At 35.1% G+C, this 13960-nt stretch overlaps 2 protein-coding genes across 4 annotated transcripts; both read left to right on the top strand.

Moving 5' to 3' along the window:
• Positions 1–1224: 1224 nt before the first annotated feature.
• On the top strand, positions 1225–9926 carry LOC109582918 (galactan beta-1,4-galactosyltransferase GALS3). Of its 3 annotated transcripts, XM_019997979.1 has the most exons (5): positions 1225–1356; positions 1430–1525; positions 4532–4600; positions 5213–5842; positions 9393–9926. In XM_019997979.1, exons 1-5 carry the CDS (start codon positions 1246–1248, stop codon positions 9918–9920), a joined length of 1434 nt encoding a protein of 477 aa, XP_019853538.1. In that variant the 5' UTR covers positions 1225–1245; the 3' UTR covers positions 9921–9926. The 3 variants fall into 3 exon arrangements, with proteins under 3 accessions (XP_019853538.1, XP_019853539.1, XP_019853540.1); XM_019997980.1 differs by lacking the exon at positions 9393–9926 and having other exon boundaries at positions 5213–6527; XM_019997981.1 differs by lacking the exons at positions 1225–1356; positions 1430–1525 and adding an exon at positions 2464–4340.
• Positions 7140–9107, top strand: LOC109582921 (uncharacterized). The gene is made up of 3 exons (XM_019997985.1): positions 7140–7235; positions 8256–8324; positions 8777–9107. The coding sequence occupies exons 1-3, from the start codon at positions 7155–7157 to the stop codon at positions 8990–8992; spliced, it is 366 nt and encodes a 121-aa protein (XP_019853544.1). The 5' UTR covers positions 7140–7154; the 3' UTR covers positions 8993–9107.
• Positions 9927–13960: the final 4034 nt, after the last annotated feature.

Below are 13960 nucleotides of genomic sequence, written 5' to 3'. Positions count from 1 at the left end.
ACAACTGAAAAATGAATAAAAGCATGCATATATATATATATAAGAAAGGATTCATGATGCCATTAGTTAAGTTACTTATAGGAAGAACATTGTACACATATGAATAAGCTTAACAAAAGAAGAAAAAGAATAATCAGTAATAATGATAATAATAATAATAGTAATATTAGAAATAACTGTAATCATAATACCTTATAAATAATAATAGGAATGAATACCAAAATAATAGATCAATATATAACATGCACAATTTATAACAGTTTAATTTAATAATTGTCATTCATATTCTGCTTATTCACTGTAAGTTACCATGGTAATTCCTCTTTGAAGATATTGATTGAAGATATATAGGCTTGCACCAAATAATATAGCAAAATCATTATAATGGTGTCACTGAACTCCTATTAAAAATAAAAAATAGAATTCAAGTGATAAAGTTACATTTTCGTTAAAATGACCTTATTTGTTCATCCTAGCATAGCTAATACGTATATAAATTTATTGTTCAAGTGTAAAAGTTTTTTATAGATGAATATCCATGAATGATGGTCCTTACATAGATATTTATGGTCCTTATCGGGTCCGCATCGGCCCGTCCGTCCGTCCCTTTCGGGTCCGTGCGCATCCGTCCGTCCGTCCGCTTTTGAGACCCTACCATCCACTTCCTACAAACAAACCACTCACTTCGCGGCGTGACTGCTGCTGCTAGACTATTTCAAGCTGGTGTTGATGAACAATTAATCATGAAAAGAACAGGTCACAGAAGCACGGATGGTGTACAAATTTATAAGCGCATTTCAGATCAACAAAATGCCGGAAGACGTTTCCTCAATAATATTATTATTACAAACAAAAACAGCAGTAGCTAGTGACGATATACCAATTCACCTCATCCTCCAAAAGCACAAAACGTATCTCTAGATGAAGACAGACACTTCAGCTTTAATAACTGCACAAACATACACATAACAATTCAAAAATAACTTACTATTATTGGCTTTATTGCTGTCATCATTTTTATTCCTAAAATTTCCCAAACTTTGGCAGAAGTACCCCGGTATCTAAATAATTTCCCAGAGGTTTCTAAATATTTTCCCGGGGTATTATAAGTGATTTAGACACCTCATATAATGCAATCTGATTGGTCAATTCAAAACAAGCATGGTAGAACTATGTGTTAATTGGAATTGGGGGTGTGATGAGCTAGGAGGAGGAGGTAGGCTAGGTCCGGCCCTCCTGGCGAAGATGTCAGCTGAGAAGAAGCGGCTCGCCTTCTTTATACTGTCCTCAGCAGCCTTTGCGCTTCTGATACTGCTGTCTTATATGCTTTATAACAGTACAGAGAGGGTAGTTATGGTAAGAGCTTGTTCGCTAGTCTTTATAATCACAAGATTTAGTAAAATCTATACTTTTCATTTTTAAAATGCAGGATTCTTTACAGAATAAGATACAGATCCCTTTCCAAAGACATATTATGCTGCCGGTATTTTTCCAAGGCCAATTCGCCCAAAAAACAGCTATTCAGGTATCTTTAATAATGATAGTCTGGCTAGCTTGCCACCAGACTGCGGTAGGACAACTCACACCGAACCAGTCATAGATTGGATTTGAGTGTCTACTAACTAGTGTATACATGTAATCTCAAGGTAGGGCCATACATACCCAAAAAAGTGTGCTGTGTTTAATATTTTGACTCCATATTAAAATTGAAGCTTTAATTCAGTGTTGGTGTGGGCATAGATTAATATTAGAGTAAATGAAAGGGATTGGAAACGGGGGCGTAGGCTGGTTGATGTTGCTATTGGTTACCGGCCCAATACCTGGTTGATTTCCCATCTCCTCCATTAGTGAGGCTGTACTGCAAGGACTTCGAAGGATATTTATGGAGATCCAAGAGGACGCTTACTTATGATATACCTACCGTTCCATATAGAAAGTGTTGGACTACCTGCAGCAAGGTTTTTACTTCTACAACGCTATTTTGCAACGAGTTATAGGTACAACAAAATTTTTTCACTTTTCACCCTTTTTCTGTTGTAACAAACTCATGCTTCATGGATTCTAACCCTAACTAGTATCATTCGATATGCAAATGGAAACTCTTTCATATGATTATAAAGATATTGCATTTTACTTTAGCTTGTTTTCAAAAAAGGGATTATAATGACAAAAAATACATTTTATGGTTTTAAAAGTGCCATTACATTAATATGGTAAAATTATCCGCACAATAGAAAACAGAATTATAAAGAGGAAACATTAGGCTTCTTGATGCATTAATTTCACTTGCATAGGAACACTTGTTTGCGAGATATTGCTCCTAAAAGAAAGAAAATCAAGGGTAAAATGTGACAAAAAATTTCAACGAGCCTCTGTCAGCCTAGCAGCAATACAAATGAATGGAGGTTGGGCTACGCCCACGCTTCCATTTCCAATCCCTTTCATTTACTCTAATATCTATGGTGTGGGTGTAAATTAAAACTTTTATTATTATTATTATTATTATTATTTGTAAAGTTTATGCAAGCTGTCCATACCATAGGAACTTTTTATAAATTTTGTGGATTTTGCAAATTTTTCCTGAAAACGCAAATATTGTGGCCTCGAATAATAATAGGGGTATGTGGTAATGTGGGAGTTTTTATCATAGGATGGCCTTTTTGAACCATTTTCAGCTATTATTGGATGTCAGCTAATAGGCTTGATGTTTTTTGGCAATTTCCAAACTATACTGGTCCTTTGTGAAGTGATGTACCCCAAGGAGCAATTGTGTCAGCTAAAAAGGTGTTAGGGAAATTTGCGAAATTTACTTTCGCAAAAAAGGGAACTCAAAATCTGTAGCCCTCGAGAAAAGAGCGCCCTACTGTATATTTTCATTTACAAAACTGCCTATTGTACTGAATTACAAATATGATACAAGGCCAGCGTAATGTCATGAGTAATTTAACCTTTGGATGCATGCATGCCTTGCACTAAAATAGAACCAAATCCTATTCCAGCATCAATATAACATCAGAACTAGCGTAAACCAGAAATTGCAAGAATACAACAAGAGTTGTAGGGTTAGGTAGCTGTTGCTTCTTTATAAGTGCATGCAGCTCAAGTTTTCAATTTCAATTTTCAGTCTTTGTTGCTATCGTACTCCTAGTCTCCTATAACTGCTACTGTTTTTTTCAAGTGTGTTGTGTCCAGGGGCGTCCCCAGGGGGGCTAAAAGGGGCTTGAGCACCCCCCCTCATGGCTGGGATCAGAAAATTTTTTAAGCACTGGTGTCTCATATCACTGCTAAGCGTCTTAAGAAAGTTATATAACACACTTGACAATCATTTCAGCTTTAATTCCAGCATTTTCCAGTGCTTTAAAGGGCAATAGAAAGCGCCAGCATGCCTGAAATTACCGTGACCCCACTTAATATTGGTGAATAATCTTTGAAAACAGTGGAAAACAATATTTTAGCACTGTAAAAGGGGTGCGGCTAAAATCGCAGTGGACTTTGCATGCCATTAGCACCCTCCTCTTTCAATTCCTGGGTACACCTCTGGTGTCTATTGCATTTGCATTCATGATTGTGTACTTGTACTTGTATTGTCAAAAAACAGATCAGATATGTACTTGTATCACTTAGCAAATTTTTGTGTATGTACATTTACTTATTGCTTCCCAAATTTGTATATATTTTGGTAATTTTTAAATTTATTTTTCATGTATCCTGTGCTTAAAATGTTGAATTATTGGAAGGCCAATGTCTTTGTCACGTTTCTTATTGTTTTATCATCTGCTATTGCTATGAAAATGTTCTTATGTTAACTATGACATTATAAGACATCATTGTTGCAGTTAACTTTGGTATGCCATTGGATTTATAGGAGAACCCAATTCTTAGGGTTCCCAAGGGCTGAGAGACCCAAGAACTGAGATCCTGAAGTGGCACTGGGCTGTGAAAATTTTATCCCTCTCCCACATTCCTATAGAAGTTATTCCAGTTCTTCTTATCCTAAACTGGGACATAGTATACGTTAGTAATACATAATACTTACTATGCCAAATGCCAATAGTAGTTTAGCATAAATGTGTACTCCTTTGGATGTATATGCATACCAGGGTTGGGGTCAATTACTGGCAATAAGATTATTTTTTTATTTCCCCATCCCAGATGCATACAAACTGCACAAACAACAGGCTATTATACTATATCCCTGTTGAGTTTGGAACAAGAAAAACTGGAATAACTTTTATAGGAATGGGAGATAAGGATAAAACTTTCACAGCTTCCTAGTCGCCAAAGTCTATCAAAATCTGTGAAATCTTGGGTCTCTAGCAATTGGAAACCCTGAGAATCAGGTTCTCCTCATTTTGTCTTTTTGTGACATAGCTACATTTTTCAAATTCTATGCAGTTGCTTCTACTTCTGTCCCAAACTCAGTTGATATTCAACTGAGTAAACATTCATCAGCAAACCATTGTTAATTCACCTGCTGCATGACACTATCATTAATGCAGGATCATTTATATTTATATTATGTTCATTATAGGATTCCTTTCTTTTTCATCCTTCAGAGGACCTCAGCAATCTGTGGGTAAAAGTGAACGATAAGATTTTGGTAAGTAATCACAATAGCACAGCAAATATGGTAGAAAATTATAATCAAATCTGCTGTATCGACACTCTAAAATAAGGACACCTCATTTGGGTCCTAAGGTATCCATAATTCCAAAATAAACTGGTTTCTTTTTTATTATTGGCAAAATTTGGCCAAAGTCCCTGCATGGACTTTTGTCAAATTTTTGAGCAATTTACAATTTTAAAAAATCTAAATTTGATCTAAGTTTGGCATGTACAGGTTGTACATGTACAGGGACTTTGACCTGATTTTTGAGTAACTTTGAAAATTCACAAAAGATCCAATTTTGATCAGAATCAGCTCAAACTTTTTGACACAGCATAAGTATCAAAAAATGGACGTTTCTCTCCTTTTTATTTTTGGTTAAGTTTGGCCAAAGTAGGATCTTTGGCCTAATATGAAATTGAATAGATTTAAATTAAAGTCTAGGATTAGTAATTGTGTGAATATATTAATTACATGTACCAATACTGTTATTGTTCAGATTACAATTGCTACACTAACATTAAATTAATTGAAACCTATTTCTACTTTCTACAGAACATACCGGTAAGTAGATGTGTAGATTTAATCTATTGCATTTATTTTTAGATGAGACGTTTAGGTTTTCATGACACTAGGAACTCCTCTTATCCCAGTGTAGTATTCAACTGTATGTATGATGACAGACCTGAACTGCCACACTTAAGAAAACTGTATAGTCTTCTAACTTTTACAAATGGATTAGCTGCTTGTTATCCACTAGAATACTGGGCATCCTGTGGTGGTCATCCAGCAGCCAGGAACAGGTCTGTAGAAATATATTACAATTATATACTACGAACTGAGAGTAGTATACCCGAGCCACCTCTACATGGTCAGATCTCCTTTGATCCAGAGTGTCGCTCGCTATCCAAAACTATCCCAATAAAGGACAATACAACGAATAAGAATTACACATATGCAGTCTGCCTTCACAAGAGTATATATAATCTAACTGAGCCTGAAATGTTAGTCCATTGGGTTGAGCTCAATTTGGCACTAGGAGTGGAATTTATGACAATATATCTTCAAAACGGGTACATTCCTGAGTCATACTATAAACTAATGATACCTTACATTAAGAGAGGAATAGTTGAAGTACTGGACTGGGGTCTAAGACCACCAGTCATTCCTGGATACACTAAATTCTGGGGACAGACTGCAGTCATTAATGAGTGTCTCTACAGGAACATGTATAGGGTCAAATACTTAGGATTATACGACATAGATGAATTTATTATTCCTCAAAAACTAAAAACCATTCCAGAACTTCTTAAAGAAGTTGAAGCAAATTCCATTGAAGCTACTGCATCATCTTCCTATGTAGCCAGAAACGTTTTCTATTATGACAGACAAAAAGCACTTCCTGAACTTAAACAACAATATGCCAATGACACTATTGCCCAGTGCCCTGGAATGAAACTACCAAGATATTATACATTCACTGTCAGAAATGATTTTGATCATCTCCAACATCGCTATAACAAGATCATCATCAAGACAGCTGCAGTTATTGCAGTCTGGACGCACTGGACTCGAAAATGGATGAACGGATATACAGGAGAGTACCATTTGTCCACAGACGATGCTCTTGTTCAGCATTACAGGATACCTGATAAGTATCCGCTGACAAACTTTAATGTGACGACATTTAGCATGAGTCGATACTTCAATGAGACCCTCAAAGGGATAATAAGAAATATTTGCACTTTATAGTATTATTTTTTTTAATATTAATATTGCAGACTGAATTGTTCCCTTGCACCCATCAAACCGCCATAAAATTGCATTCAGTTTTCACGGTCCAACTCTAAAATATACTAGTACAACAATTTTAAAAGACTCACATAAAAACTTTAACCTAAAAGTATTTAATGCTTGAAACTAGAGCCATATATAAGCTTCAGTCATGCCTCTGACAACTATTATCATAAGGTAATTGTGAAGCCTACTCCAGCAATGGGAGTGCAGACTCACTGAGTCAAGAAGTACATGGATGGCTACACTAAAAAGTTTTATTTCTCGACTGAGGATGCTCTCATACATCACTATCGCGTTCCAGACATGTAGACTATCCTTTGACAAACTTACTGAAAAGACTTTAATATCATGAGCCACTATTTAGTGAAACGCCATAATTATAGCTAAGAATTTATGTCGATAATATAATTTATGAATCACATTATGGGCTATTCAACCAACAGTGTTATGTTCATTATAAAAATTATGCGGTCACGTGTGTAAATCGGGTGTAAACATAGCTTTAGCCATAGATCTTTAGCAGGGAGCTAACTGAGATGTCAACAGGGAAGAAGCAGCTTGCCTTCTTTATATTGTTCTCAGCAGTCTTTGCACTTCTGATACTGCTGTCCTATAAGCTCTGTAACAGTACAGAGATGGTACCTATGGTAAGACCTTGTTCACTAGTCGTTATATATAGACTATATATAATCACAAGATTTTAGTAAAATTCATATAATTTTTTTTATGCAGGACTTTTTACAAGAAAAAAATGCAGATGTCTTTCCAAAGACATATGTTGCCGGTGTCTTTCCGAGGCAAAGTCACCAAAAGACCAGCTACTCAGGATCAGGTATGACAATATAGATACAGTATCTATGGGAGGCCGTGTGGGATGACACATAGATTTAATACACAAACCTGTGTATTAAATCTATGGATGACATGAGATCCCATGATCAGTACTCACTATAAGTGAATCATTTGCGGTAACCACCCACGATTAAAATTACTGATGGTTGCAGATCAAAGCCCAATTATCACAATTCATTTGAGCATTTGTGTCTATAATGTCAAGACCACGGGCCATTTCAGTATTCTTACTAGAGTCTATGTATCATATAATACCACCCTAAATAATTATCCACTCTTGATAATACCAAGGCACAAACATGCCCAAAAGAAATCTCTGTGGTATTGTTGTAATTAAATTCAGTTTTGTGTGGGTGTAAATTAGCCATAATAATATTTTTTACCAACTGACATATTTTCATTTACAAAACTGCCTAGTGTACATGTACGTACATTGTATGTTTGTTGCCTGAATCATTCAGTGAAGTCAATTTATAATCAAAAGCATGACTGATGTGACCTTTTGATGCATGCTTTGCACTAATATGGAACCAAATCATATTCCAGCATCAATGTATATGTCAGGACTAGTGTAAACCAGAGACTAAGTGCAGCTCAAATTTCCAATTTCACTTTTCAGTCTTTGTTGCTGTTATACTCCTAGTCTCCTATAACTGCTACTGTTGTTTCAAGTGTGTTGTGTCTACCCATTTATATTCCTTGTTCTATTTTCATAACAACAATGTGATTGTACCTCAGAACAGTTGAATTTATTTTGCAATTTAAAAAGATTGCCTGGCATAATTTTGTACTCATGTTGTAAATCAATTTAAAATGACGTGTTCTGCATTGCTGTGTAAACCCAGCCATAAAAGTTATAGACAGTAAGAGCTGAATTCATTGCAATGGTCAAAATGTAAACCACTGACTTGTGTCTCATTAAAAATTGACAGTTTACATGCACCTGCATCACAACTATCTGTAAGCAATCTTCAATGTGGTCATATTATGTTCATTATAGGATTGCTTTCTTCTTTATCCTTCAGAAGACCTTAGCAATCTGTGGGTAAATCTGAACAATAAGATTGTGGTAAGTAATCACAGTATATTACAGCAAAAATTACAATCAAACATGCTGTATTGACTCTCTAAAATAAGGACACCTCATTTGGATCCCAAGTACCTCAAAATTCCAAAATTGACTGTATTGTGAAATTTTTATTTTATTAACATCAGGAGTAGTGAATAAGTGATTGAGATCCAAAAGCATCATAATTATAATGATACCAATTCAATATCAGAAAAATTATAAAAATGGAGAATTCTCTCCTTTTCATTTTCGGTTAAATTTGGCCAGAGTAGTCGGGATCTTTAAATTAAAGTCTATTAGGATTGGTAAATTGTATGAATGTGTTAGTAACATGTACCAATGCTATTATTGTTCAGATTACAATTGATGTACTATTTTTTGAAATCCAATTTTCAGCTTTAACTTTCTACACAAAATAAGTAGATGTATATTTTTATTGCTTTTATTTTTAGATGAGACGTTTAGGTTTTCATGACACTAGGAACTCCTCTTATCCCAGTGTAGTATTCAACTGTATGTATGATGACAGATCAGAATTGCCACACTTAAGAAAACTGTATAGTCTTCTAACTTTTAGGAACAGATCAACTGCTTGTTATCCACTAGAATACTGGGCATCCTGTGGTGGTCATCCAGCAGCCAGGAACAGATCTTTAGAAATATATTAAAATTATATACTACGAACTGAGAGTAGTGTACCCGAGCCACCTTTACATGATCAGATCTCCTTTGATCCAGACTGTCACTCGCTATCCAAAACTATCCCAATAAAGGACAATACAACTGATCGGAAATACACTTACGGTGTCTGCCTTCACAAGAGTATATATAATTTAACTAAGCCTGAAATGTTAGTCCATTGGGTTGAGCTCAATTTGGCACTAGGAGTGGAATTTATGACAATATATCTTCAAAACGGGTTCATTCCCGAGTCATACTATACACTAATGATACCTTACATTAAGAGAGGAATAGTTGAAGTACTGGACTGGGGTCTAAGACCACCAGTCAAAATTCTGGGGGCAGACTGCAGTCATCAATGAGTGTCTCTACAGGAACATGTATAGGGTCAAATACTTAGGATTATACGACATAGATGAATTTATTATCCCTCAAAAACTAAAAACTGTTCCAGAACTTCTTAAAGAAGTTGAAGCAAATTCCACAAAAGCTACTGCATCATCTTCCTATGTAGCCAGGAACGTTTTCTATTATGACAGACAAAAAGCACTTCCTGAACTGAAACAACGATATGCCAATGACACTATCGCCCAGACGGCCCAGTGCCCTGGAATGAAACTACCAAGATATTATACATTTACGGTCAGAAATGATTTTGATCATTTCCAACATCGCTATAACAAGATCATCATCAAGACTGCTGCAGTTATTGCAGTCTGGACGCACTGGACTCAAAAATGGATGAACGGATATACAGGAGAGTACCATTTGTCCACAAACGATGCTCTTGTTCAGCATTACAGGATACCTGATAAGTATCCGCTGACAAACTTTATTGTGACGACATTTAGTATGAGCAGATACTTCAATGAGACCCTCAAAGGAATAATAAGAAATGTTTGCACTTTGAAATAATTATTTTGTTTTTTAAATATTATTTACTATAAAAACTTTAAACATATTTTATATATCAACTGGTATTAATCATTGGCACTGTCGTGAGACTTGTGGTCCAGGACTACATGTACGTAGACATCCACAACAGAGAATGAGGTTTTAGATTGTGAAATTTAGTATCAAAATGCAGTTAGACTAACTTTATTCTTTTACTGTTAGTCGACTATGTAGTTAATTTTGCTTTGCTTGGATCATCACTATTATTATTATTATAAAAAGTACCATAATTAGAAATAAAACAGGTTAAAACAAGTTAAAATGCATACACTTAGACTAAATCTAGAAAAATATAGAATTTAAGATGGAAAGAAAAGTTAAAATAATTTCAGTGGGTTAGGAGTGACTGTCCGCCGTGTTGGGTGGCAAGAATGTACATGGAATGAGGGTACGGTAACAAGTAAAAACAACACCATAGATATTATAGATATTATGATATCATAGATATTATGACCGGCTTAGACTATTCTATTTGCCAGTGACTCGAAATCACTTTCAGATTCTTGCATTACCGTATTTCAATTTTAACAGGCGCGTTGATATTTGAGTAAAGTAAAGTAAAGCATAGATATACAAACACGATATACATGTTTGTATATCTATGGCTTAAACTATGAGCATAATTGGATTTATTTCAAAGCATACTAGCGGGAGAGGATAGTTCGCATTAGCTATTATCGCGGTGAGCCGGGCGAATTGAGATGTCAGCAGATAAGAAGCAGGTTGCCCTCTTTATATTGTCCTCAGCAATCTTTACGCTTGTGATACTGCTGCTTTATAACAATACAGAGACACCTATCAAGGTAATACCTTGTTCACTAGTCTTCATAATTAATAATCACAAGATTTTAGTAAAATTTATGATTTTTATGCAGGACTTTTTACAATTGCCTTTCGAAAAAAATATGCTGCAGGTGTTTTTCCAAGACAAAGTCACCCAAAGTCTAGCTACTCAGGTATCAGTAGTGAGATGAAATCACATGAGATTTCACCATAATACAGTTATAGCTCAGCATCATATCTACTGTGATGAGCCCAGTATAGACTCCCTAGCCGAGATATTGTTTATGGTAGAGCCACCCACAATTAAAATTACTGACGGCAAGAAGCTCTCAACATTAAATTAAGGGACCAGCATCAAAGCCCAAGGGAAATGAAGTATTACTGGAAAACTATGTAGCAAGAGTTACCTGGTCTGCTTGTGAGTCTGTAGTACTTGTAGTGCTCAAAAAATGGCCAGGCAGTGTCACCACCTTTGATCTTCCTTTGATCTTGAGGCCTTCTTGCCGTCAGTAATTTGCATTGTGGGTGAATACTGATATGTGAAACAACTATCTATTATGGATGAATATTACTGACATGTTGTACATAGGTTCCATGTACAGAACTACCTAGTGTACATGTACATTGTGTTGTGTTGCATCATTCAGTGAAGTTTTCTTTAACAGTTAAGGCTGGTTTACAATACTGACATTAGGCCTCAGTCAATTAGCATGGCTGATATGACTGGCCTTTTGAATTTTGATGCATGCTTTGCACTAAACTGGAACCAAATCCTTTTCCAGCATCAATGTAATGTCAGGACTAGCATAAACTAGAGATTGAAGTTGTAGGATCAGGTATCTGTTGCTTCCTTATAAGTGCATGCAGCTCAAGTTTTCAATTTCATTTTTCACTCTAAGTTGCTATCATACTCCTAGTCTCCTATAACTCAGTGCTATACTGTTATTTCAAGTGTGTTGTGTCTACCCATTTATTCCTTGTTCTATTTTCATAACAACAGTGTAGATTGTACCTCAGAAGAGTTGAATTTATTTTGCAATGTAAGAAGATTGCCTGGCATAATTTTGTACTCATGTTTAAATCAATTTCATTGCAAAATCAGACTTTGCAAATTTACACTGTAGTAACTATTTAGTCACAGTATAAAATTTGGTACCTGCTGTGTCATAGATATTGTTGTAAATTTCATTGTATAAATTACTGTGATGTGCATGGTAGTTGACACTTTAGTCTTTCAAAATTAAGGTTTGCCAACATTGTATTGCTTGCAATTTGTGGTTACTTTAATGTTGCAAGCAACCTTACTTAGGAATGGACACTGTGATGGCTGCAATTAGTGAACATACATATATACCTGCACCTATACATACCTGCAGCTATATATGGCATCAAAGGCCCGTCACTATGGGGTTTCTGTATATTACATACTTTGTGGCTTCTATGATGTATATCAAGAGTGGATCCATATAGGCTATTTTACATGGCAACAAAAATGATGCAACAAAACCAATGCCCATATCGTCATTTGTGCCTGTTTTATGCTCTGCATGGGTTCAAATTATAGTGTATCATTTTTAAAACAATGCCCTTTGCATTGCTGTGCAAACCCAGCCATAAAAACCATTGACCTGTGTCTCATTACAAATTGATAGTTTACATGCATCTGCATCACAACTATTTGTAAGCAATCATCAATGTGGTCATATTATGTTCATTATAGGATTCCTTTCTTTTTCATCCTTCAGAGGACCTTAGCAATCTGTGGGTAAATGTGAACAGTAAGATTGTGGTAAGTAATCACAGTAGTACAGCAAATCTAGTAGAAAATTAAAATCAATATAATGCTATGTTGACTCTAAAATAAGGACACCTCATTTGGATCCCAAGGTGCCCCAAAATTCCAAAATAGACTGGTTTGACTATAATGAAATTTTTATTTTAACAGCAACATCAGAAGTAGTGAATGGGTGAGTGAGGTCCAAAGCATCATAATTATAATGATACCAATTAAAATTTTTTTTTCAAAATTGGCAAAATTTGGTCAAAGTCCTTGCGGGACTTTTGTTCAATATTTGCAACTTAAAAAACGTAAAAAATCTAAATGTGATTGGAATCAGCTCAAACTTTCTACACAATATAAGTACAAGTATAATATAAGCCCGACAACATCGAAGGATGATGTCATAATTATGATATATGTGCAAATTCTACTCTACATTGTACTTTCAACGTTATTATTTTAAAAATAAGGATCACCTTGCAATGTAGAGTAGAATTTGCGTTAGTAGATTTTCATTTTGTATTTTCATAGGTCGTTTGGAATCCTACTTGTCCTTGTTTCCATTACTTTTTTTACTAATTGAGACAAAGTGAATCCTACTCAATCTTTTTCTTGAAAATTATAAAATATAGTGCAGGGACTTTTACTTGATTCTTGAACAACTTTTAAAATTTGCAAAAAGTCTAAATTGATGATTGATCAGAGTCAGCTCTCATAAAACATGTACATGCATCAGGAAGAATTATTCTAAAAATGGAGGATTTTCTCATTTTTAAGTTTGGTAATCTGTGGCTTGAGACCATGCATAGTACAGGGACTTTCACCTGATTTTTGAGTAACTTTGAAATTCATAAAAAATCCAATTTTTGATTGGAATCAGCTCAAACTTTTACACAACACATGATAGGATGTTAAAATAAATGTTTCTCTCCTTTTCACTTTCAGTTAAATTTGCAATTGGCCAAACAAAGTAGGATCATTGGCCTTATATGGAATTGAATAGATTTAAATTAAAGTCTAGGATTAGTAATTGTGTGAATTATGTTAATTACATGTACCAATACTATTAACGTTCAGATTACAAGACTAACATTAAAAATCTGGTTGTAACTGAAACCATGCAGCTTATAGAACATAAGTAGATGTGTAGATTTAATCTATTGCATTTATTTTTAGATGAGACGTTTAGGTTTTCATGACACTAGGAACTCCTCTTATCCCAGTGTAGTATTCAACTGTATGTATGATGACAGATCAGAATTGCCACACTTAAGAAAACTGTATAGTCTTCTAACTTTTAGGAACAAATCAACTGCTTGTTATCCACTAGAATACTGGGCATCCTGTAGTGGTCATCCATCAGGCAGGAACAGATTTCAAGAAATATACATCAATTATATACTACGAACTGAGAGTAGTGTGCCCGAGCCACCTCTAC

The sequence above is a fragment of the Amphimedon queenslandica genome, unplaced genomic scaffold, assembly GCF_000090795.2.
Source record: "Amphimedon queenslandica unplaced genomic scaffold, v1.1 AMPQUscaffold_13345, whole genome shotgun sequence".
Lineage (NCBI taxonomy): Eukaryota > Metazoa > Porifera > Demospongiae > Haplosclerida > Niphatidae > Amphimedon > Amphimedon queenslandica.
The sequence above is the reverse complement of the archived record's forward strand: the minus strand, read 5'-3'. Positions and strand labels throughout refer to the sequence as shown.

Excerpts from the sequence above, each read along its gene's own strand:
- LOC109582921 (XM_019997985.1), top strand. The coding sequence starts at position 7,155 with ATGCAGATGTCTTTCCAAAGACATATGTTGCCGGTGTCTTTCCGAGGC. Across the intron at positions 7,236-8,255 it reads GACCAGCTACTCAGGATCAG|GATTGCTTTCTTCTTTATCC; the intron begins GTATGACAATAT and ends TGTTCATTATAG. Across the intron at positions 8,325-8,776 it reads ATCTGAACAATAAGATTGTG|ATGAGACGTTTAGGTTTTCA; the intron begins GTAAGTAATCAC and ends TTTTATTTTTAG.
- LOC109582918 (XM_019997979.1), top strand. The coding sequence starts at position 1,246 with ATGTCAGCTGAGAAGAAGCGGCTCGCCTTCTTTATACTGTCCTCAGCA. Across the intron at positions 1,526-4,531 it reads CCCAAAAAACAGCTATTCAG|GATTCCTTTCTTTTTCATCC; the intron begins GTATCTTTAATA and ends TGTTCATTATAG. Across the intron at positions 4,601-5,212 it reads AAGTGAACGATAAGATTTTG|ATGAGACGTTTAGGTTTTCA; the intron begins GTAAGTAATCAC and ends ATTTATTTTTAG.